Source organism: Curcuma longa, chromosome 15, assembly GCF_044706935.1.
Source record: "Curcuma longa cultivar G26 ecotype Majalengka, Jawa Barat chromosome 15, ITB_CL_G26_1.1, whole genome shotgun sequence".
In the NCBI taxonomy this organism is placed as follows: Eukaryota; Viridiplantae; Streptophyta; class Magnoliopsida; order Zingiberales; family Zingiberaceae; genus Curcuma; species Curcuma longa.
This window is the reverse complement of record NC_133875.1, coordinates 4,331,885-4,355,218: the sequence shown is the minus strand read 5'-3', so window position 1 is coordinate 4,355,218 and position 23,334 is coordinate 4,331,885. Positions and strand designations below refer to the sequence as shown.

General features: G+C 40.0%; 5 protein-coding genes across 6 annotated transcripts; 4 read left to right on the top strand and 1 right to left on the bottom strand.

The window, feature by feature from the left end:
- Positions 1-389: 389 nt before the first annotated feature.
- On the top strand, positions 390-3,134 carry LOC141846604 (peptidyl-prolyl cis-trans isomerase FKBP12). Its single transcript, XM_074734640.1, has 5 exons — positions 390-530; positions 1,138-1,171; positions 1,260-1,321; positions 2,488-2,540; positions 2,819-3,134. Exons 1-5 carry the CDS (start codon positions 443-445, stop codon positions 2,918-2,920), a joined length of 339 nt encoding a protein of 112 aa, XP_074590741.1. The 5' UTR covers positions 390-442; the 3' UTR covers positions 2,921-3,134.
- An 890-nt stretch (positions 3,135-4,024) lies between these two features.
- LOC141846261 (uncharacterized) lies at positions 4,025-5,982 on the top strand. The gene has a single exon (XM_074734272.1). It carries the CDS (start codon positions 4,025-4,027, stop codon positions 5,600-5,602), a length of 1,578 nt encoding a protein of 525 aa, XP_074590373.1. The 3' UTR covers positions 5,603-5,982.
- A 3,352-nt stretch (positions 5,983-9,334) lies between these two features.
- LOC141846262 (zinc-finger homeodomain protein 1-like) lies at positions 9,335-10,212 on the bottom strand. Its single transcript, XM_074734273.1, has one exon. It carries the CDS (start codon positions 10,210-10,212, stop codon positions 9,388-9,390), a length of 825 nt encoding a protein of 274 aa, XP_074590374.1. The 3' UTR covers positions 9,335-9,387.
- Positions 10,213-13,914: 3,702 nt separating this feature from the next.
- Positions 13,915-20,148, top strand: LOC141846745 (uncharacterized). Its single transcript, XM_074734784.1, has 8 exons — positions 13,915-14,066; positions 14,186-14,299; positions 15,429-15,655; positions 15,790-16,001; positions 16,112-16,214; positions 16,304-16,674; positions 17,869-18,376; positions 19,003-20,148. Exons 1-8 carry the CDS (start codon positions 13,943-13,945, stop codon positions 20,146-20,148), a joined length of 2,805 nt encoding a protein of 934 aa, XP_074590885.1. The 5' UTR covers positions 13,915-13,942.
- A 1,585-nt stretch (positions 20,149-21,733) lies between these two features.
- Positions 21,734-23,312, top strand: LOC141846296 (EPIDERMAL PATTERNING FACTOR-like protein 1). 2 transcript variants are annotated; one of them, XM_074734306.1, is made up of 3 exons: positions 21,734-22,577; positions 22,677-22,997; positions 23,075-23,312. In XM_074734306.1, exons 1-2 carry the CDS (start codon positions 22,485-22,487, stop codon positions 22,917-22,919), a joined length of 336 nt encoding a protein of 111 aa, XP_074590407.1. In that variant the 5' UTR covers positions 21,734-22,484; the 3' UTR covers positions 22,920-22,997; positions 23,075-23,312. The 2 variants fall into 2 exon arrangements, with proteins under 2 accessions (XP_074590407.1, XP_074590408.1); XM_074734307.1 differs by having other exon boundaries at positions 23,069-23,312.
- The last annotated feature ends 22 nt before the right edge of the window (positions 23,313-23,334 follow it).

Below are 23,334 nucleotides of genomic sequence, written 5' to 3'. Positions count from 1 at the left end.
GCCGCAACTGCCGGGGATTTTCCCCCGAACCCTAACCAGATTCGCCTTGCCAACGAAGGGAAACTTCGAACGATTCGAAAATTAGTTGGAGCGGTTCAAACTTCTTGGTGCGACGTAACAGTCTTAACTGGATCGTTATTGGGCTGGACCACCGGTCCAATTAACTTATAAACATGAAAGGCCTAAAGCCCATTTTATGAGCCACTTGGCCCAACTTAATTTCTATTTTTTTCTAATATTTTTCTTAATTTCCTCATTTTAAAGGAACATTTTTTTTAAAAAATAGTAGAGCAATTGTCTGTTTTTTTAAAATTTATTTAAGAGTAAAATAATATTGAAATAATAGTGCTGGAAAATATTAAAGACTGATAATTCAGAAATTACAGAGGACTTGTATAAGATCCAGTCGTGGATTAGGGTTAGCATTTTTGTGGATCCGGAAATGGGCGTGGAGAAGCAGCTGCTGAAGGAAGGCCACGGCCCCAAACCTACCAAGGGCCAGTCTGTCACCGTTCACTGCACCGGCTTCGGTCAGTAGCACACCCCCTCGCGGTCTTCCGTTTCTCTTACTTTTCTTTTTTCGTGATCTATGATGAGTGGGCGATTTTTTTTTGGACTGTAGGTTTTTGTGGCTTGTGGATCAATTATAAATCTCAAGATGATGTAAAAAATTGACTTTTTTGTTGTTGTTGTTTTCTTCTTCTGTTCTTTTGGTTTTGTGATTACTGCCGGAGGTTCTTATGCTGTCTGCTTGTTCTTGATGAAACCATTCTGCAGTAATCTAAGATCGTTTGAATTAATTCTTAGCGCTGGCCGTACTATAGTCGTTGGTTTGCTCTGGTGGAAGGATGAGGTTCTGCACGCATTAAGATAAACTTGCAGCACAGTAATTATTCTGTTTGATGAACCTTTTTTGACTGAAATGTTAGGCTCGTTCGATACTTTTGTAAATTCTGAATGTTGTGATTCCATATTTACGAAAGAGACGACATCTTATTTAATATCTGATATATCAAACTTATGCTTCAGTTGAATCTCATCCAGAGTGGTTGCTTGTGTTCTTTGAATATTGTTATATATCATATTCTCTGGACTCTGATTAATTCATTAGGATGATTCCTTAATATTAACCTGTAGGTAAGGATGGTGATTTGTCAAAGAAATTCTGGAGGTACTTTCTTTTCCTTGTTGTTATTCCTACCCTTGTCCGATTCCCTCTCTAAAACCAATTATGAAAAGCACTGTTTTTATGGTTTCAGCACTAAAGATCCTGGGCAGCAGCCATTCACATTCCAAATTGGCCTGGGTTCAGTAATTAAAGGTATTTTTCAATCTCATTCAGCCATTTTTTATTTTATTGCAATGCTGCTGAAATTGAAATGGATTCCAACGGAAAATGGTAGCGACTAACTTTCTTAGTGCTTTGATTATACTAACTTTGGGTTAGATTATATAGTTTGGGTTCATCTAAACCCTTTTAACACATTGAGGAGCATCATGAAAGATTGATTAGTCAGAATTCTGATTGAGCTTCATTGTATCATCTGATCCATGTTAAACACAGAAGAGATTGACTACACAGAACAGGACATTTAAGGACATTGAATAAACAATGTATTTGGAATTGAAGATGGAGTTCATAGTTCTTGATCATTTATATAATTTATACTTGTTTTATGGAAATATGAATGGCTAATTTCACTGCTTATTTTACCTTCCTAGTAGACCCGACCACGGTTCGGAACCGCCGGTTCGACGGTTCGGAACCGCCGGTTCAACGGTTCGGAACCGCCGGTTCGACGGTTCGGAACCGCCGGTTCGACGGTTCGTGGGAAGTCGACCCTTAACCTTAACCGCCCAAGACGGTTACGGTTCATGGTTCGGAACCGCCGGTTCACGGTTCACCACGGTTCGTGACGGTTCGAGATTATTATATTAAAAAATTTAAAATTTAAAATTTATATTAAAAAAATATTGAAAAAAAGAGAAAAGTCGATGTAATTAGTGGTGCATATTTCAAGACCGGTGAGAATTGCGTTCGTTCCCCATCAACAGCGTCTTAATATGGATTTGAATTAAATAAAGTATATATATAATTATATTAATTTTATTAATAAAAAGTGTTGTAGAACATTGGTGAGCATGTAAGCTTGTCTCCCGGAGTGTCTTGGTTCGATTCCCAACTGTTGCAATCGGCAGGTGTTGATTTTTGAAAAAAAAAATAAAAAAATCCAGGAAAAATCCAAACCGGCGGTTCAAACCGCCGGTTAACCGGCTGAACCGCCGGTTCAAGAGGGCTTGAACCTTAACTGGCCCGGCAGCCTGCCGGGCCGGTTACGGTTCGGCCCGGCTAACCGGGTCAACGGGCCGGGTCCGGGTTTGACCCGGTCTGGTTCCGGGCCGGGTCCGGGCTGGACCCGGCCCGTGGTCGGGTCTACTTCCTAGTAGCAACATTCTAAATCATGTTTGATGTTTCATTGCTTACAGGGTGGGATGAGGGAGTGATGGATATGAAAGTTGGAGAAGTTGCTCGACTCCAGGTACTTTTTGTCCTCTAATCTCGTTCTCATGTTCTTGGCAAGGTTGTTTTTCTTGTTATAGCAGCCCAAGTCGACCTTTGTAAATGCCTTCTAAAGATATCCCTTTTGATGCACCTAACATCTTTCTCTTCTCATCTTTCTTACAATTTTGTTTGAAATAGCTGGTTTATAGTCCTATAATCTGAAAGTGTCCAACCGATGAGTTTCCCATCTCAATGAAATAAAATGGTACCTGAAACCCCATCACTTTCTAATCTCTCGTCTTGAACCATATGCAGTGCACCCCAGACTATGCTTATGGAGCTGCCGGGTTTCGCGATTGGGGGATTCGTCCAAACTCGGTGCTGGTGTTTGAAATTGAAGTTCTTAGCACAAAGTAACAATTTAAGTTTCGTTAACAGTGAGTTGTAGAACCTGAAAAATAATTGCTACTTTGAAACAAACTATTTGTCGAATTCCTGTAATGGTTCAGATACTGACTTGTTGCCTTTGGAATTCAAATTTATCTATGCATTAAGATCTGATGGTTGTCCTTTTGGAGAAGGAATGTATGTCAGATTTGATTGCAGACATGATAAGATATGTTTTCCTCTATGGTCTTGCAGTTTGAAGTATTCAATCTATATATTACTAATTTTATTTTATCTGATGTTATTTTTTTTCGACTGCTTGATGATTCAGTTGTTTGAGTTATGATATTCTCAGTCTGTTTGTGTTGGGCCATATTTGAAATTCTCAAAGTCTACATTTTGACATATCTATGTGGTGGGTAGTTATTGAGTCGGTTTTTTTTTAAAAGAAAATATAAAGAAAACTATTTTTTTTGACATATCATTGTTTTAAATTTGATAAAGCTAACAATGTTATAATCCCATTTTGTTTCTTAATTGCTTTACCAAAGTAAAGGAATTATTATATTTGATATTAAGTGTATATTTAATAATTCGATTTCAAAGACTATATATTTTATATATATATAATTATTTTATATCTTGCGTGATCCGTGTGTGATACTTCCGACTCATATTGTTGTGCCGCCTTGTCTGGCCAATGGTCGGTGCTTGGATCACCGTTCGAGTTTGGATTCATTTGGACGTTTATTTAGTCGAATGTTGCACACACAAGAAGGCGCGTAATATATGTATATATATATTATTTAATATTATAATTCAACTTTAAATATAAAATCTTAAATAATTTAATCATCTAAAAATATATTAGATTCTAATCCTGTATTGTTAAATGGATTCGTATGGAAGAGTTTTTTTTATTGATTTAAGTTAATTGTTGAATTATTTATAAAAGGATATCAGTTCTCTCTTTACAGATATATATAAATAAACTATTTTTTTAAAAATAAAATTAGATCAATAAATACATTTAAATATATAAAAATTTATTTTATTTTATTAAAAAAACACTTAGGAAATGTTTTATTTTTTCCTATATAATTTTAATTTAACCTTACGAAGGATACTGAAGCCATGAGGCCTCAACATCTGACCAGAAAACCCGCTACTCCGGCGTCCGCCGCCGCCGCCGCCGCCGCTTCCTCCTCCCTGCAATGGATTTCTCCTCTCCAGTATCTCAAATCCCCTACTTCTAACCCTTCTTCTCCTACCACCACTCCTCTTTTGCCGCCGCCGCCTCCTCCCGAGTCCGGCCGGCGTCGCTCCCGATTTATCTCCCACGCCGACGCCGTCCGCCTCATCAACCGCCAGACCGATCCGCAGCGCGCCCTAGACCTCTTCAACTCCGCCGCCTCCCAGCCTGGCTTCGCCCACAACCACACTACCTACTCCGCCCTCCTCCTCAAGCTCGCCCGCCACCGCCGCTTTTCTGCCATAGACGCCCTCTTCCACCGCATGTCCCTCGAGCCCTGCCGCTTCCATGAGCCCATCTTCCTCCGCCTCATCCCCCTCCTCTGCCGCGCTTCCCTCCACGACAGAGCCCTCCACATCTTCCGCTCCACCATCCCGCAACTCGTCCGCCGCAAACCCTCGCTCAAGGCACTCGCCATCTGCCTCGACGGTCTCGTTGAATCCCAACGCTTCGAACTTGCCCAGGAGCTTCTTTCCGACGCCAGGTCCCGTTTCTCCATCGTGCCCAACACCTGCGTCTGCAACATCCTCGTTAAGCACCATTGCCGGAGGGGAGACACCACTGCCGCCTTCCGTATCCTTGAGGAGATGAGGGCGTCAGAATCGGCGAAGCCCAATCTTATCACCTATTCCACGCTGATGGGCGGGCTGTGCAGAGACGGCAAGCTGAAAGATGCCTTCGAGCTGTTTGAGGAAATGATTGACAAAGACAAAATCGTTCCTGATCCATTGACATACAATGTGCTCATTGATGGCTTCTGCAGAAGTGGGCAGGTCGATAAGGCGATAAAATTCTTTGCGTTTATGAGGAACAATGATTGCGAACCGAATATGTACAATTACGCGACTCTAATGAATGGCTACTGCAGGGAAGGCAGAGTGGAGGAGGCCAAAGAGTTGTTTGTGGAAATGGGGAACATTGGATTGGAGATTGATGCTGTCACATACACAACTTTGATCGGTTGTCTTTGCAGAGAGGGGAGAGTTGATGAAGGGATTCAATTGGTGAAAGAGATGAGGGAGAAAGGGTGCAAAGCTGATGTTGTTACTTACAACGTGGTGCTCAGAGAACTGTGCAAAGTGGAGAAGTTTCAGGAGGCAATGGGTTTGCTTGAGTGCTTACCGTATGAGGGTGTGAGGCTCAATGTTGCGAGCTATAGGATTGTCTTGAATAGCCTGTGCGCTCAAGAGGAGATAGAGAAAGCAGTTGGGATTCTTGGTTTGATGCTTGGAAGGGGATTCATGCCACATTTTGTGACCTCCAACAAATTATTGCTTCAATTATGTGAGATTGGAAGGGTAGCTGATGCAACTATAGCATTATATGGATTGGCAGAAATGGGTTTTATGCCTGAGATTGCTACATGGGCAAAATTTGTCGAATGTATCTGTGGGGAGAGGAAATTTAAGAAGGTTATAGAATTGCTTGATAGCATAATTACAGGACAGCAAGTTCTGTGATTTATTTTGTGAAGATGCAGTTTACTTTGCCATCCTGTGATCCAGATAGGATAATTTGTACAGCAAAAGAATGAGTCGCGTTATAGCATTCACAACTCTGGCTAGTAGATCATTGAAGAATTCTCACAAGTGATTTGATTCCTTATGATGGTTAACTTCTTTGTGTGACTGGAAGAAGAATTTGAGATTGTGTACCTTATCAGTTTTCATTGTAAGTGGTGAATGCACTATTCAATTTCAACACCTTGACAACTACTTTGCAAGCTAAACTACAGCCTACATAGCAGCACCATTCAGTTTTGAGATATGAAGAAAATATGGATCTATTAATCATACATTGTTGCCCCCTTGAACTCAATAATGGATATTGGATATGGCAAGACAGCGTTTTGATGGAATATTTCCATCAGAGATGTGGAGCAGGATCGAGCCTTTGCTTGTTCTTGAGGGGATATGACAAGTGAAATTGGTGAACGAGTTGATAATTAGCCTCAATTTATTTGTTGTTGATGCAGAGTTCACAAGCCTCGCGTGGATGGTGGAGACGAAGGTGAAGCTGGTGCGGAAGCGGATGGAGCAGGTGAGGAACCAGCATGTGGTGATCGTCGACCACCGCTACATAGCAGAGGAAAGGCCAGCACGGCCGGCCGTCGCCGGTGGTCGAGAGGGAGAAGACGATATTGGCGCGAGCGAGCGAGAGGAGCTTGATGTTTGATTCGCACAGGGAACATGGTGTTCGATGGTTTGTCTGAGTAATTATATTATATGGTTTGATAGGCCCATTTGGCCTACATGAACCTTTAATATCACTTAGACAGTCTACCCTGTTCCATTTGTTCATACCATCAATCTTGTGCAATCCATAATTTAATATAATGGTCAATTGTAGTTTCTCGATTTACCTTCTCATAGATAATTGTGAGACTAACTACCATGTGAGATCGCTGGGTGATGAATTTCACAAGTTCAGTAGCTAGGTTCATTTGTGGTCATATATATATATATAGGTAGAGCAAGATAGAACTTCAAGCATACTACCAAACTAAATACTGAGAGAGTTCTGAAATCTTTGTAATTCTTTCTCCTTTTTACTACAACTAGATGTTAAGGGATGTAAGTTTTTTTTTCACTATTCTTCCTTCCTATGCAATGTTTAGAAGAATCACTGAATATTAGTGCACAATTTGTTGGAAAATCAAAGAAACATGTTATGGTTGGAGACAAATGTTATATTTTTAAGGGCAGAAGGAGACATCTGATACTGTCTGTCCTTAGCTAAACCAGATATTAATGTAAGGTGGTGGGTCAAGCCAGAATTGAAATAGTTATGGCTTGGTGCCCAATTAAGATCCTTAACCATTCCCTTGCAATCCTTTCCCTCTCTGATAAGTCACCATCAGTCCTGAACCACACTGCAAGCTGCAGACCCCACACCACACCCCATTCATGATGCATCATTCATCACTATTATTTTAATTGATTCATCAAGTGACCACCCTTTTACATGATCGAGTTTTGAACAGTGAGGAAAGGAATACTGTTTTCCTCAGAGACATGGTGTTAATTTAGGTGATGAGCAGCTCTAAAGCATTGGCATGTAGCCAAAAGAAGCCTCACTTTCTCAGATGACAGAGGTTTCACATGCATGCAAGGAGGTGAGGTACAGAAACCTCCTATCTTGTTGTCAGATACAAGAATCCATGCTTTGAATTGATGATCATAATTAGATGAATCCAAATAAATTCTCATCACTCATAATAGATAATAATTAGGTGATCCATGCTCAATTGTCTGATCACTTATCAGTAACCCTATATACAAAAAACATTCATATATATCTGAACAAAGGGTCTGTCACACTCTCCTTCTCTCTACATCTCTTTAAATCACTTTTTATTGGAACATTTCATCTCTCTACGTCTCTTTAATTCACTTTTACTCCAAGTATATTGTACCATGCCAAGTTAAAGCAATGAGGACACAGGATCACTGTTTAGGCATGCCAACCTCTCTCTCATTTCCTTCTTGCATCCATGTAAAGTAAACAGCTTTTTCAATCGCAGTGCGACTTTAAAGAATACTAACTCAGGAAATTAATGATTCAATTTGTATTTTTTATATGTATTTGACATTTGCATGCCAAGTTCCAACTGAGCAGTTCCCTATATTCAGAATATAGGTATATATCATGCATGCATATATGATATTAAATACTTGCCCTAGCTCACTGGTTGATTAATTAGTCTATGCTCATCTAATTGTAATGAAGATTTTCAATAAAGAGAAGGGTTCTCACACACAAATAAGAAACTTACACACACACGTACACAATCTATTAATTATTGTGAGTAATTAATCATGATTATCGATCAGCGAGATCAATAGCCTTTAAATAGCAGTGATAGAGATGAACACATGCATGCTTGGCTGCTTTAGACGACCTAAAGCACCACTGTTGAAGAACATGCAGCTCTGGGCCTCCACGACCCACCTTCAACCTCCCTTCCTACCTCATGGGAGACAGACAACTACAACAATTCCCTCTTCATCTTTTACCTCCTGATCTCCATCAGGAGACCAATTTCTCCTATATATATATATATATATATATATATATATATATATATATATATATATATATACAAGCACACACCAATGCATGATGCATGCATGCAATTGGAACATACACCAGGCATCTCCTTTGGCCTCCCTTTCCCTTGCCCACACCATCCATGATCCACTCTCTTCTTATTCTTCCTCTTCTTCTTCTTCTTCTCCAGTACTTTGCACCCACAGACTTTTAAGTGGTGGTCCATGCACATTACCATGTCCACCCCTCCATCGAGCGGCATGTCCATGCGTCCCAGAGGACAGCACTGGACTGCACTGCACTGCACTGCACTACATGAATATGAATATATTGGAGTCACATGATGCAGAGGGAGGAGAAGGAGCAGCGGCCGGGTCCATGCACGCTTGGGGAATTGTGTTCTGTCAATTTATGTTCATTTCATCTCTGAATCTGAATTTCGGTCAGGGTACAGACCCGGATCGATCCTATAAACTCCACCATCCACTTAGCTATTGTATTCCCATGCTCCATGCCAAAAGACAAAGATCCACCTCTCTCTCTCTCTCTCGCTCTCTTTCTTTTGTCCAGTTGCACGTATAATTAATGAAGAAGAAGAAGAACAAGCCTCTAGCTTTCTCGACTATAGATCGAATAACAGGAGGGGAATATGAAGTCGATCCTCCTATGAAGCTCATGAAGTCTGCTTGATGCTGGTGGTGGAGGTGGTGGTGGTGGTGTAAATTAATGAGACAAGGTTTGATCTGCTGACTGCTACATGGTGGCAATCAATGCGAACGATTGGTTAATGGAAAACCACGAAGGTCCTGCGACAAGTTAATTAATTCTAACTGTGTTCATTAATGGCTGGCTAGTAAAACCACAAAGGTCTTTGTTCTTTTGCCTCTCTTCATTTAATTCCAGCTGAAAAGTCTTAGAGGAGGAGGAGGAGGAGGAAGAAGAAGAAGATGGACGCGCGCAAGCATTGCATGGAGGACACGTTTAATAAGTCGAAGTAGCTCATGAAGGAGAGAAGAGAGAAGATGAGGGGATGAATCCAACAGTTACAGTCTTCATAATTAATTAACAACACTAGTACAGACTACAAGGCTACTAGTACAAATCGAAGAAGGAAGAGATCATGGAGGTAGAAGATGGAGGAGGTTGTAATGGCGATCGAGGCAGTATTACAATGAGATCCTAATGAGGGAATTAATCAGGTAGGTTTGTTCTTACCGAGGGTGTGCTTGTTGTTGTGCATCCAGACCTTGAGGACATGGCGTTTGATGGAGGTCTCGTCGCAGAGCTGCTGGACGGCGGCCTCGTCCTGCTTCTGGATGCGCCACCCGACGCGCTCCGCGAAAGCGAGCATCTTGTCCTTCTGCTCCTGCGTGAACTTGGTGCGGAACCGCTTCCGGCCGCCGCCGTGGCTTCCCGCCGACGACGGCCCCATTCCCATCATCGCCGCCGCGTACGGGTCCTCCATCCCGTGCTCCGCCTCCCGCTCCCCGCGCGACGTCGACGGCAGCAGCGCCAGGTGGTGCCTCTGCGGGGGCGCCGCCGCCATCGCCTGCGGAGGCGCCTGCACCGCCAGCGGCTGCTGGTGGTGGAGGTACCCCGGCGCCGCCGTACGGTAGAACGGCGAGAACTGATGGTGGTAGTATCCAACCGCTCCTCCTCCTCCTCCTCCTCCTCCTACTCCGCTCCCTGTTTCCCGGCGGTGGAAGTTGCGGTGGCAGTTGCAGGCGGCGCAGCGGAGCGCATCCAGCGTGCCCTCCTCCCCCGCCGCCAGGAACTCTCCGCACCCGTCCACCGCGTGCCCTCCGATCCCCACCGCGTGGTTCTTCAGACACTCCCTGTACCTCCCCCCTCCACCTCCCGCCTTCCGGCCGCTACTCCCGTTCCCCTGCTCCCCTCCTCCTCCTCCTCCTCCTCCCTCTCCTCCCCCTCGAGGAGGCGAATTCGGGCTGGGCGCATCGTAGCTGGAGCCCACCGGCAACCCCATCTCCTCCTCCGTCTCCTCATGCTCGTCAAAATCCATCACCTCCACCCCCTCACCTCACCTCCCTCCCTTCGACTAGCTCCCTCACTTCATTACCAACCTTAACTCGCCTGGTTTAAGGGGATAAGACCGAGACGAAGAACAGCACACGCCATCAACCTCTCTTTGTGATGTCGTTATAAACCCCTCTCTCTCTCTCTCTCTCTCTCTCCGAACTGCATTAAATTAATGGAGGAAGGAGCTTATTAAGCTCCATCTCTGCTTAACGAACCCACGTCAATGGCAAGTTACGTAAATTTGACCAGTCTTTTTACAGTTTCACTCTGTCCCTGAAATGACTGCAACCCTAAAAGCAGTAACCAAGAACCAAATGCTTTTACTTCAATTTAATTTAATTTAATCTAATCTCCAAAATATTCATCAACATCAATTATCAAAGTAAAAAAGACATATATTTATATATTTTTTTATCTTTGCAAAAGAAAAGACAATGTGGGATAGTAAGTTTACTCACTATAAGTCATTTGTTTACCCACTTAACTTCTTAGTTTGTTGTTGTACTCACTATAATAATCATTTAATTTGTTTACCCACTTAACTTTATAATTTACATGATTATTAATCTCTTTTACAAGCTATGCTTTATATCGACAATTAATGAAAAAGTACACTTGGAGGAATATTTATTTTTGCAAGTAAATTATATAAAAAATAAATAAATAAATCATTTTTGTCAGTATGAAAATAAATGGGAGAAGAAGGGAATGGTGTTATCGCCCTTTGACCAAGTACCACAAAAAAGGACCATTTGTATTTATTTCCATTTTAACCTTTTAGTCCTCGGAAAATTTCATATTTCGGTTTCAAGACGCAAACAACTAATTTAATTTAAAAAAACCTAACCACTCCTAATGCACAGGGCAAATTAATTAATGTTGATAATTCAATTAGTTGGAGTTGAAAACTTGATTCCATTGGCTTTTTCCTCCACCCAACTTAACCTAACCGGGTCTGTTCTGTTCACTTGGTGGGTCAAGTTGTTCGACTTGGTTCCGGCAATCGAGGCGATTAGGTTGTGTCGATCGGTCCGGAAACTCTAGTCGGCTCGACAACATGGGACAAACGGATATCAGGTTAACTTGGTCGGGTATATCCGATTGAGTTCAGTGAGGGTGGTTAATTAGCCACCAAACTTGTGGTTTATTCTATCTAACGTGGCCCGGGCATGCACATATGCATGCATGAATCGTTGCTACTTGGAATTTTATTAATTCTTTTTCATAGGGATTAATGCAATCTGTATTAATCTTGAAAATATATTTTAATAATCAATAATTTTGTCTAATTAATGGGAGAAAGGTTGAGGTGGTTGTCTCGGGACTTGGGAGCATGTTAAACTTCCAAATTACACCAAACATACTAACGAAATCACAAGTCTATATATAAATGAATGAATAAATGTGTACAAGAAAATTAATAATTACTTGTGATATATTATATATTATGAATGAATTTCCCACTTCCAAGACTTGTCATTTGTCAAGGACTTGGATACGGTTCCTTTCTTTCCATTGCCAAACACTTTAAATTTATTCTTATATTGGGCAAATCAAATTTGGTGATGTGACAATTCAAATTCTGTATAAAATTCGAGAGATAATACTATAAAACAAAGCAAATAATTTCTTTTTTTTCTAGCTAAGTGTCAAATCCTTGATGGGACGCATGAACCATGAGTCGATCAAGTATGTGCGTGTATATATTTAAATGAATTTTATATTCACGTGATCAAAATGATTATAATTAATATCTAATTTGTATTCATTGTTATATTTTACGATGTTGTTCATGCATGAATAATACACAATTTAATATACATTCGCAGATTAACAATAGAAGTAACAAAGTGTTTATAGTTTATTCCTTGTTTGTTAAGTTGTTTATGTTCTTCAATAATCTCTTTATTAATTAGACAATAAGTAAATAAAATGGAGAGAAATACAGAAAGGCTCAGCCTCTAATTTTAGAGGAAATGAAGACCAAGAAAGCAGCTTACCTTTGTTCCTTTTCTCCTCTATCCACTTGCTTTCCTTTGGCATTTCTTCCTACTTCACTTTCAATAATGGAAAAAAAATTACTGTTAATTCAGAAGAATGTAGAATAGCAATTCTAAATATCATAGCTGAAATTGAATACTCTTATTCAGTGAAAAGCATACTTGTTAATCTCTTCCCTCCAAGCCCTACTTCTTCTGCTTGTTGTGGAATGATAAAATTGCTGCAGAAACACAAAGGAATTGTACTGTGATTGTTTGATGCGACTCCACCCTTTTACTTTGCCGTACCTCACCTGTCTATTAATTGAAACCAAACACCAACTCCCTCATCTAGTTCAGCGCGCGCGCGCACACATCATCATCAATTAAATGTCGCAGCTGGTTGATTTCTATTTGATGCAGATTAGAGCAAACTGGTCTGAGTGAATCAGATATGAGAGATCTGATAGATGATCTACACGCTGTGGTGGTGCAGACTGCAGAGCATCACTGTAGCTGCAGCGCAGCGCTGAAGCAGATGGGTGCTCCTCGTGCTTGCTCTGGAGAATGACTGTCACAACCTACACCCACAAGCAAACCAGTGAGTACTGTGCAGGGAGTTATGCATTGATTATATTTAAATATATTAAGGATGAATATATATAATATATATTTCAAACCATGCCCTGTTAGAAAAAGAAAGTATTAATAGGGTGTAATCTGGTGAAATGATACATATTAAATGGCTACTTTGTCTGCATGCTTGACTAAAACTCTTTTCTTCTTCAGTTTGAAATTAAATTTCTAGGGCTTGTTTTTTGTGGGGAGAAGAGAATGATGTTGGATGTGGACCAGACGAGAGGAGAAAAAGGCATCGACCGTGAATTCCATCTCTCTTCCTTGCAGCCTTTCTTTCCCCCCTCTGCTTTTCCTATTTACCCTTTAGTTTTCTACTCTCTCTCTCTCTCTCTCTCTCCCTTTGTCTCTAGTTGGATGGATGATGCTTCCATATTCCTCTTTTTCTCCCTCATGCTTTCCCACTAGCCACTGTTACTTGATGAATTATCATACTTTTTGATCACTTTATATTTAAGCTTCTGGCTGAAACAATTAATGGGGTGATCAGCATTCAACCAGCTTCTTTGAATTTGTCTCCTGCATGCATGTCCTCCATGCACGTACGTAGGTACGTACGTCCCAGCAGAGAAACAAGATCAGAAGCATGGGCATGCAATCCCTGAAACATATTCACTACCTATCCGCTTCAATGTACTGCTAAGTGAATTAGTGTGTGTGAGAGAATTAAATTTGGTGGCTTGAGTGGCCAGTGCCAAGTTTGGCTTGGCATGCTTACCTTACCGTGTGCTTTCCACTTTAATTTCCAGCTCCATCGAAACTTACTGATTCCAACGTTGCCGCAAGAGTACTGATCACTGGGGTGTTCCTTTATTTGAAACCTGAAATAATGATTTTAACGTATTAGAATGAGTATTTCTGAATTTGACACGAGAACAAGTGTGGTGGGAATTGGTATTCAAGCACCTATCTGCACTTCTAACTCAATCCAACACACCAAACAAAGAAACAAAAAAATGTTCAAGTCAAAGCGGAACCTAACAGTCAAACTTATGCATGGTAGTTGGAAAGCACAGAAAATAAGCTTAGTTCTTGCATTTTATACTACCGTTCAATGCTGCGCTTCTTTATTTGCATCAATCAATCAAATAGACTGCCATGGATGCACCAAACTCCATGGGAGAGAGCCTCTGGGGCAAGCACCATCCGCGGAGCCGATCGAACAGTAAACGAGGCATTTTACAAGTTGTCTCCGGCTGCTTGAGAAAGCTTCTTGAAGCAAGTAATTATCACAAATTCCTGCGAAAATAATTCTTGCTCGTTGAGTTTCATTTTCTTGTCATGGTTGTCTCATAGTGAACATCAGTTTGGTCATGGTTTTCTTTGCTGCTAAAAATTCAGAGAAGTATGAGTCTGGACCGTCGGAAGCAGAGGAGAGAGTCCAGTCATGGATCTATGCTCTGGCTCAATCTGAAAAGGACCTAACATTTGAATATGTTCAGTCTACTGAAAGAGGTAAGTTGTGTGGAGAAAAACATACCATGCTAGATATAATGAACAAACTGCTCCCCAAAATGAATGTGATATACAATGATTTAAATAATTCTATTTTCTGATATATAATATATATACACATATATGTGTACATATGAGTATAAAGATGGATAAACAAATTGAACTTGTTAGCAGATTAAGATAGCAGAATGTGTGTATTCATTTTGCATCAGTAAAATAACAGGGGAAAAAAATATGAATCAACTGAAGGAAGAGATTAGCAGGTTTTATGCTTTTAACTAAGCAGACATTCTTTTGCTCAAAGCTTGACTTGTTTTCCTTATTTTGTGGTTGCTCTCCAATAAAAGAAAGGAAAAAAGTATTTAATTCCCAAGCTTAACGTATCTTCTTCAATGGAGAGGGAAGACAACTGATTTAACTCCAAATTAGATCCACTAAATTTAGATGATTTCTTTTCCTTCAAAAGTTTTAGTGGGGTAAACGAAAGAAACACATCAAATGAATTTCTACTAAATTTCATCACAGTAACACCAGCATTAGTGTAAACGAAATCATGTAATCTAGAAGAATTCAGTACTGTGTTTAATGGCAACGAATTTGTCTCTGAGTATTATTTGCCACGTCTTACTGCAAATCATTTTTCTGCACAGATCTACCAGAAATAGAAAATTTTAATGAGCAACCAATGAGGCAATCATCTTTGATGCTCAAGATAATAGTTCTTGAAGTTATAGATGTATGTACCAGGAATTAGATTTGATCCAAATGATCTTGGCTAGATCATTGCTCAATGACAGACCTTTAACAATTTAGCTAGTTCTGAATGGTTTCCATTCTATTTATTACATTTCGACATCTGGCATCAAATTGTGTAATTCTATTTATGAGTAAATGGTGCATTCAGATTGAATCTGCACCTATTATAAACAGCATCTTCAAGAGGATAATACACTGCATTTTTTTTTTCAATTCCTCTCTTTTACAAGGTTAGTTAATGAAAGCAGCCCTGACCTAAAAGTTTATCTATCAGTTTCTTACAAATAACATAATAAAACATAATAAATCACAAGTTATCTGAAGAAAAAAATTGATTAGCAATTTTAAATACTGAATGTCAATCCTTATGCAGGTTTGAGCTTCAAGGAAGCAGAAAGTAGACTGAAGGAAGCTGGAAAAAACATCCCTATTGACCATAATTTCTCAAGCTGGTGGCAGCTCTGGTGCATGGCTTTTATCAACCCATTTAATATGATTCTTGTTGTCATGGCTGCACTTTCATACCTAGCATCTGATAATGGTAACGGAAGCATTATGCTCATTCTGGTTTTGACTAGTGTAGGCATCCGATTCCAACAGGTACATAACATAACCTTAGGAAGTATGTCAATATCAATCTCCTAGAGCACTTCATGCAAGAAAAGTCTGCTGTCTTTCATATATTGCATTAATACTACCAGATTATAGACCAAATGAAACAAGTCGTATGGCAGGACTATAAGAGTTCAAGAGCAGCCATGCAACTCTCTGAATATTTGAGATCACAAATCAGAGTGCAGAGATGTGCTGGAAGAATCATTCAGAAAGAGCTAGTAGTACAAATTGACTACAGAGACATTGTACCAGGTGACATTATCCATTTTAGCCCTGGGGATCTTTTTCCCGGTGATGTAAGACTACTGATATCCAAAGATTTGATTATAAGGTAAAATAGGTCAGATTATTTTTTTTCAGGATTTATTTACCAAATTATGCTATTTATAGCTACCCATCAAAGCTACCACATTACATGATACTTGCCTAATCATTGAACAGTCAGTCCTCGTTAACAGGAGAGTCAGGAACCATGGAGAAAATAGCAGATATTACAGAAGTTAGGAGCACTCCCTTGCTAGAGCTAAAGAATGTATGCTTTATGGTAATGTTTGACAACTCTCTACATGTTATTGCATCTTCTAATGCCAAATACTTCAGACTGTATGTATTAACAAACAAAACCAATCCTAGGGAACAAGTGTGGTCTCTGGATGTGGAACCGGATTAGTTATATCTACAGGTTCAAGGACATATATGAGTACAATATTTTCCACAGCATGGAAAGAGAAACGAGAAGATGCCTTTGATATTAGCATTCGGTCTGTATCGTATGCACTTATTTGCCTCATGGTTGTGGTAGTTCCAATAATGGTCCTATCTGATTATTATGCTTCACATAATTTGAGCGAGAGCATCATCTTTGGGATCTCTGTGGCAGTAGCACTGACTCCACAAATGTTTCCTCTTATTGTAAATATGAATCTTGCTAAAGGAGCCATTGCAATGGCCAGAGACAGATGCATAGTTAAGCGGCTATCTGCCATAAAGCACATGGGAGCTATGTAAGTTTGAAATTTCAATGATTCGTAATTCCACCTAAATGCACACAAGTCTATATATGCATTGTAGCATGTTAAAGATTGTTTCAACATGTTCTACAACTGCTTAATATTGAATATTTATTTTTCAAATAAAAAAAAGAAAAACAATGATGCAACACTAAAAAGAGCAAGTTTAGTTTCTTTTCTTCTGTTTCCAAATATTAGTATATAAATATGTGACTCATATTTGTTTTCTTGAGTGAACTTTTAACCTGCCTTTCCAGTTTTCACAATATGCTCTTAGTCAATGTTCTTGAACAAATGTAAAGATCAAATAGCATGTCCAACAGGTTGCACAGGCTAAGATTTTTGTGTAGATATATTTTTAGGTTTAGTGAAATGTTATTTTACTGCTGCAAACCTGGTACCAGCGTGCTAGGCAACTGCTATACAAGTCTGTGTGCATTCAACTGCACAGGATTAACTCAAAACCAAAAGCAAGCCAGCAAACAATCAAAGTGTGGAAAGAAGAAAATCTAAAACAGATCAGAAATGCATAACCAGCAATAAGTTAATTTTCTGTATATGCCAATGACATGACAGCTGAAAGAAACAAAGCAATAACCATTTAGATGAAGAAAACAAACATCAACTTGACTTTTCCATGCTGTAACGAGCTAATTTTCCATTTTACACCATCTGACATACAAACATTTCCACCATATATTTCTTATAGATCTATGGGTCATTTCTTATAGATCTATGGGTCAGAAATTAACTAGTATGTCTTCTTATAAATCACATAAAGGGAGAAGGTTTCAATTGCTCGCAATTGGTTCTCAAGATTGTTATGTATGGACTTCTGTTTTCAACCAGGCACATGAACAGAAGAATGTACATGCATGAAGAAAAATTTGAGTTGATCATCCTCCATTGTAATATTTGTGCTAGAACTTCACAATTCGCTCCTGTCCTCCCCATATCACGACCTTTATCATGTTATAAATTGGTTTAGCAACTAGTACATGTTTTATTTTGTAAGTTATCATGGTGAAATTTGAGAAATATCAGCACAGGCATTTACCAAGTGTAGAATTGTCTATTGAAAAACAGGATAGATTATGCATTTATACATAAGGTATTATCAGTTATTAACCATTGCTCTCTTGAAATGTGAAAGATATTAAACTAATTCCACCTCACGATTTTTTGCAGGGATGTTTTGTGCATCGATAAAACTGGAACACTAACAACAGATTGTGTGCTAATGGTACATCATTTAAATAGTTTTGGTTTTTCAGATGAAAGGGTACTGAGATTTGCGTTTCTAAATTCCTTCTTCAAAACTGAACTTAAAGGTCCTATAGATGATGCAATTCTTGCGTATGCATATATGAATGGCTACAAAATCCAAGTGTCCAAATGGAGAATGATAGAAGAGATTCCATTTGATTTTACAAGAAGAAGGATGTCTGTGATCGTTGAGGGAGAATTAAACAGCATGAGGGATCAAAAAGGCTCCTACTTGGACACAGCCAAATACATCATAACAAAGGGGGCACTTGAAGAAGTATTAAGTATCTCTACCTTAATTGAGCACAATGAGAAAGGTGTAACATTGATTTTGACTTCAGAAGAGCGGAAAAGAGTTCTTCAGAAAAGCGAAGAACTGACCAATGATGGCTTAAGAGTTTTGGGAGTAGCAATCAAGAGGACAAGCACAGTATGATCTCATCTCTCCTTTCTAGTTGACATATAATTTGTTAGGACAACATTTTGAAAAGTTTGACAGACTGTCAGTTTGTTTGAAACATCCTGGACACATTGTATTAGGCTCAACATTTAGGAAAACTTAAGTTCCTGAGTAACAAGCTTTGAATGGGTCATAATTAATATTCAATATTCATGTTAGTGAGAAAAAAGATTGTGATCCACTATCTATAACCATCATGTAGCTAATATCATTTTGAAACCATTGTTTAGGGTAAGGGACTTTCTCCAATTAACTAATGAGGCATCATAAAAAAATCAATACAGGACCATGTAAAATGATATAGTTTTTTCTGTCATTTACCAAACATTTCCATAAAGAATAATAAGTCATAAGTTGCCATATACTAGCGGAGTAAGAAACCAAACACTATTGTATCAGCTTAAGATTTCTCTTCTCCAGAAGTGGGTGGAAGTCATAAAATCGATAATTTGATAGATTAACTAACCTTATTCATGACTATGATCTCATGATGCCAGATCCGACCTCAATAAAAAAAGTTGAGGGTTATGATAGGCATAGACAACTAGTGTCAATATTTGTCTAAACTTATGAATGAGTCGTAACTCTAATTGCAGATGACTACAGATGAAGAGATCAGTCATTCATTAGTAGAATCAGACATGATTTTTCTTGGCCTCATTTCCTTCTTTGATCCACCAAAAGAATCAGCTAAGCAAGCACTCTGGCAACTAGCTGAGAAGGGAGTAAAAGCAAAAGTGTTAACTGGTGACTCACTTTCTCTAGCCATCAAAATTTGCAAAGAAGTTGGCATCAGAACTACTCACGTGACAACTGGTCCAGACCTTGATGTTCTTGATGAAACTCAATTCCATGAGGCTGTCAGAAAAGCCACATTATTGGCCCGTCTTACTCCAACTCAGAAGCTTCGAGTAGTTCAGTCACTGCAGAGAGTAGGAAAACATGTTGTCGGTTTTTTAGGGGATGGAATAAATGATTCTCTTGCACTGGAAGCTGCAGATGTTGGTATCTCAGTTGATTCTGGAGCAAGTGTAGCCAAGGATTTTGCTGACATTATACTGCTTGAAAAGGACCTAAATGTTCTTGTCTCTGGAGTCGAACATGGTAGGCTGACATATGGAAATACAATGAAATACATAAAACTGTCTTTGATTGCCAATATTGGAAGTGTTGTCTCATTCTTTATAGCAATTATGTTGCTGCAATTTGAGCCACTCACTCCCAGGCAGCTTCTTACTCAAAATTTTCTGTATACTCTAGGCCAGATAGCAATTCCATGGGACAAGGTAGATGATGGATATGCCATGGTTCCTCAGGGTTTATCTGCTAAAGAACTGCCAGTTTTCATTATGTGGAATGGCCCAGTTTGTTCACTGTTTGACATTGCCACCTTGTTATTCATTCGATATTACTATGACGCCAGTAAATATTCAGATGCTGAGTTCGTTCATTCGGCATGGTTTGTTGAAGGCCTCCTTATGCAGACTCTAATCATCCACATGATTAGAACAGAAAAAATTCCCTTTGTACAAGATACGGCATCTTGGCCAGTGGTTTTGTCAACTTTAACAATTTCTGCTATTGGGATCGCTATCCCATATAGTCCAATTGGCAAAGTTATGGGACTAAGTAAACTTCCACTATCATATTTTGGTTTCTTAGTTGTGCTTTTTCTTGGCTATTTTTCACTTGGTCAGGTTGTCAAGAGGATATATATACATGTATACAAACGATGGCTATAAAAGGGAGTCCATTATTCTTCAAAAGCAATGGTTGGTATTTAGTTTCCTATATCTTCAATGTGGATAATTTTGTCGTAGGTAACGATTGTATGGGGTATAAATAAGATTTTGTGTCTTTTATTGAGGACATAGAAAGCAATCTTAGTTTTAGTCCATCTATCAAACATGAGAAGAAAGTCATACTCTGAGCAAGGACTTGATCAGGTGAGGAGCTTCATTGAAAAAAAAAATCTTGATCACTATTAGTATGATGTACAATAATAATCATGCCACTGACCATGGAGTGTTGTCATACCCAAGTAAACCCCCTTTCCATGGCTGGGAACAATCACTTTGCGGTGGGACAATTCAATAAGCACAACTCATGCCCATCAAAGGAGTTTGGTACAGCAGCACTAGACAATGCTCATACCACATCCACACTCAACATCATAATATAACAAGAGCAGTAATATAAAATGATATTACAAAACAGCAAGGCTGTGACTCTCTGTTGTGCCTGGAAGAACTCCCCATTCCTGAGAAATGCACAAAGAAGGCAGAATGCCAATTTTGTGTAGGCCTCTCCATGGGGATATTTAGAGGGTGTCATATACTACAGTCTACATCACATACTATGACTTTTTACATAATAAACTATTATTTTCTGTATCATATACTACAATTTTTTACTTAATATACTACTATTTTCTATGTCATATAATACATCATATGCTACACTTTAGAACTTTCATTTACTATGTTTTTAAAAATCGTATACCATGGTTTTCTAAATCATGTACAATGAAATCAATAGTTGTGATGATTTTGAGCATGATAAATAAGGTGCCCTCTATAAAATATGTGGTATCCTTTCAACAGATAGTGCACTTTTCAATATGTTAAAATGGAATCTCTTCTAAACATATATGTCATAGTTCCTTACTTTGACGAAGGTGAAAATATCTAAATTTCACAAGCACCACCAAAGGATATCAGAATTTCGAAAACTCTTGCTACAATTGATAAACTCTTGTTATCGAATCACTGCCATTGAGAAAACCAAACTCAACAAATCCCGCGAATTGACGCTTCGATTCGGTCCAAACGATGGTAATTAATTACTATCGCAGTAGTCTTCTATGCTTTTCTATCAAAAGTATCCCTATGTCACATTTTACTCAGGCAACATCGCCCTGAAAAATCTACAACTTACATCAACAAGAACTCATGAAAAAATAGCACCATCGATCAAAAACGTGGGAACTCGAGAAAGCTTACCGAAAGAGTACCTTAGGAACGTGCGAAAAGCAGTAGACAAGCGATCAGGAGGTCGAACGCTGATCTGCTACGCTGAAGCATCTCCATTGCGCCCTTTGTGTCGTGTGATCCAGAAAAGAGAGAGAGAGAGCGCGCGGGGACGTTTAAGGAGGAAAATATCGTGGGCCCCAGGACATATGGTTTCGTCGGCCCAGCCTTCCGGCCCACCGGCCCAATCGGCCCATTAAAAGAGAATATACCTATTTCTTAATCAGCTCTTCTTGTTTATCGTCTTCTCGTTTTGTCTGAAAGGAGCCACACGAAGCCATGAGCAATCATTCAAGAAGGTCGCAGGAGTCGCAACCAAGCCATGTGCTCGCCATGTGCGGCCCTGCGCCATGGATGTGTACCTTGGAAATTATGCACCTGCTCCTGCTTTAATGGCCGCTGTCTTCTTCCTTCTTCTCCTGGATTTTATTTATTCCCCTCTGAAATTAAACCAAAAGCTCAAGAACAGCTCCATCGACCTTTGTCAACCAACCTAATGATGGTTAGCGAAAGAGGAAACAAGGAGAAAAAGATAAGCGATCCTTTCTTTCCTCTCCTGCTCATCTTTCCTTCTCGTCTAACATCTGTTTGACTAATCTGAAACTTACCAGTACAGCGGTGAAAAGGCCATTGCAGTCTTGCAGAAGACACCTCTCTCTCTCTCTCTCTCTCTCTCTCTCATTCTCACATGCCTGCCTTGCTCACTTGCCATGCATCATGTGTCACTCATTCAACAACAGTCAAACTCAGATTCCCAAACCGGCGAAAGAGAAAGGGAGATTGTTGTCTGCTAATTAATGGCTTGATTTACTAAGCGGAAAGCACAAATGAGGCCACGGCAATTTACTTCTTTGTTTCTGGCATAGCAAGTGTGGTTGCTTTTCACTGGACTGCGTCTCCTAATACGGGCACGATCCCCCATTTAAAGGCTCTAGTTCTGTGTGCGTTGCTGAAGAAAGGCGCTACAAGAACTTTGGAAGCCGTCGCCGCTGCTTTTTGCTCACGCTCGCCGCGCTTGGTTCATGGCAGAATGAGATGGTCGTATTAAGATGAGAGCACTGAGGGATGTTTTTCTCTTCTTAGCTCTTCTCAATCTCCTCCCTGTTTCCTCCGTTTATGAGCCCCTGCTATCGTCCCCTGAGGTATCTGTTCATTTGTCGCCGGAAAAACAAAAATCGGTTAAAGATGCGGTGTTTCTGTGGAAATTTGTTTGAAGTTTTGATTTTTCTAACGGCGAACAGGCGATGGCGATGGGGGAAGAGAAGATCCGACTGGGCTCGACGCCGCCGAGCTGCCACAACCGATGCAACCGGTGCAGCCCCTGCACGGCAGTGCAGGTGCCGGCGCCGCCAGTAGGCTCTGGCGGCGTCGGGAGGCGGGCGGGGCCGGAGACCGCCCCGCCGACCGTCGGCAACCAGCTCTACTCCGACTACAAGCCGCTCGGGTGGAAGTGCCGGTGCGGCAGCCGGATTTACGACCCGTAAAAGGTTGCTCTGCGACTGATTCATCCACTGGTTCTGATCAAATCGTCAAGATGCCAACTTTGCTACATGAACGCCAAGGTTCTTCTCTCGCTCAAGTTCTAGTTTCTCTATCTCTTCCATGATCAATGAACTTTTTTTTTTTTTTCTAGATGCAGGTTCAATCGCGGAACTGGTAGATGCAAATTGTTGTAAGAATTTTTGAACAGACGGAGTGAGAGGTGAAATCGATCTCTCTCAGAAGTCACAACACTGTAGATCGTGCTGTCTTTTTTCTCGTTAATTTTTGCTGATAAAGAAAGAAACAAAAAAAAACAGATCCCGCAGTTATCGCAATGTGATTGATGGGGAGGATCATATCTATGAATTATGATATGCATTTATGTTTTCGGATTCCTACTGTCTCTCTCAACCTTCA

What these genes read in the sequence shown, in the direction of transcription:
- LOC141846604 (XM_074734640.1), top strand. Translation starts at nt 443, where the DNA reads ATGGGCGTGGAGAAGCAGCTGCTGAAGGAAGGCCACGGCCCCAAACCT. An exon ending in CGTTCACTGCACCGGCTTCG is followed by an intron (nt 531 to 1,137) that starts GTCAGTAGCACA and finishes ATTAACCTGTAG; the next exon opens with GTAAGGATGGTGATTTGTCA. An exon ending in TTGTCAAAGAAATTCTGGAG is followed by an intron (nt 1,172 to 1,259) that starts GTACTTTCTTTT and finishes TTATGGTTTCAG; the next exon opens with CACTAAAGATCCTGGGCAGC.
- LOC141846262 (XM_074734273.1), bottom strand. Translation starts at nt 10,212, where the DNA reads ATGGATTTTGACGAGCATGAGGAGACGGAGGAGGAGATGGGGTTGCCG.
- LOC141846745 (XM_074734784.1), top strand. Translation starts at nt 13,943, where the DNA reads ATGGATGCACCAAACTCCATGGGAGAGAGCCTCTGGGGCAAGCACCAT. An exon ending in TAAAGAATGTATGCTTTATG is followed by an intron (nt 16,215 to 16,303) that starts GTAATGTTTGAC and finishes AACCAATCCTAG; the next exon opens with GGAACAAGTGTGGTCTCTGG. An exon ending in CAATCAAGAGGACAAGCACA is followed by an intron (nt 18,377 to 19,002) that starts GTATGATCTCAT and finishes CTCTAATTGCAG; the next exon opens with ATGACTACAGATGAAGAGAT.
- LOC141846296 (XM_074734306.1), top strand. Translation starts at nt 22,485, where the DNA reads ATGAGAGCACTGAGGGATGTTTTTCTCTTCTTAGCTCTTCTCAATCTC. An exon ending in CCCTGCTATCGTCCCCTGAG is followed by an intron (nt 22,578 to 22,676) that starts GTATCTGTTCAT and finishes AACGGCGAACAG; the next exon opens with GCGATGGCGATGGGGGAAGA.
- LOC141846261 (XM_074734272.1), top strand. Translation starts at nt 4,025, where the DNA reads ATGAGGCCTCAACATCTGACCAGAAAACCCGCTACTCCGGCGTCCGCC.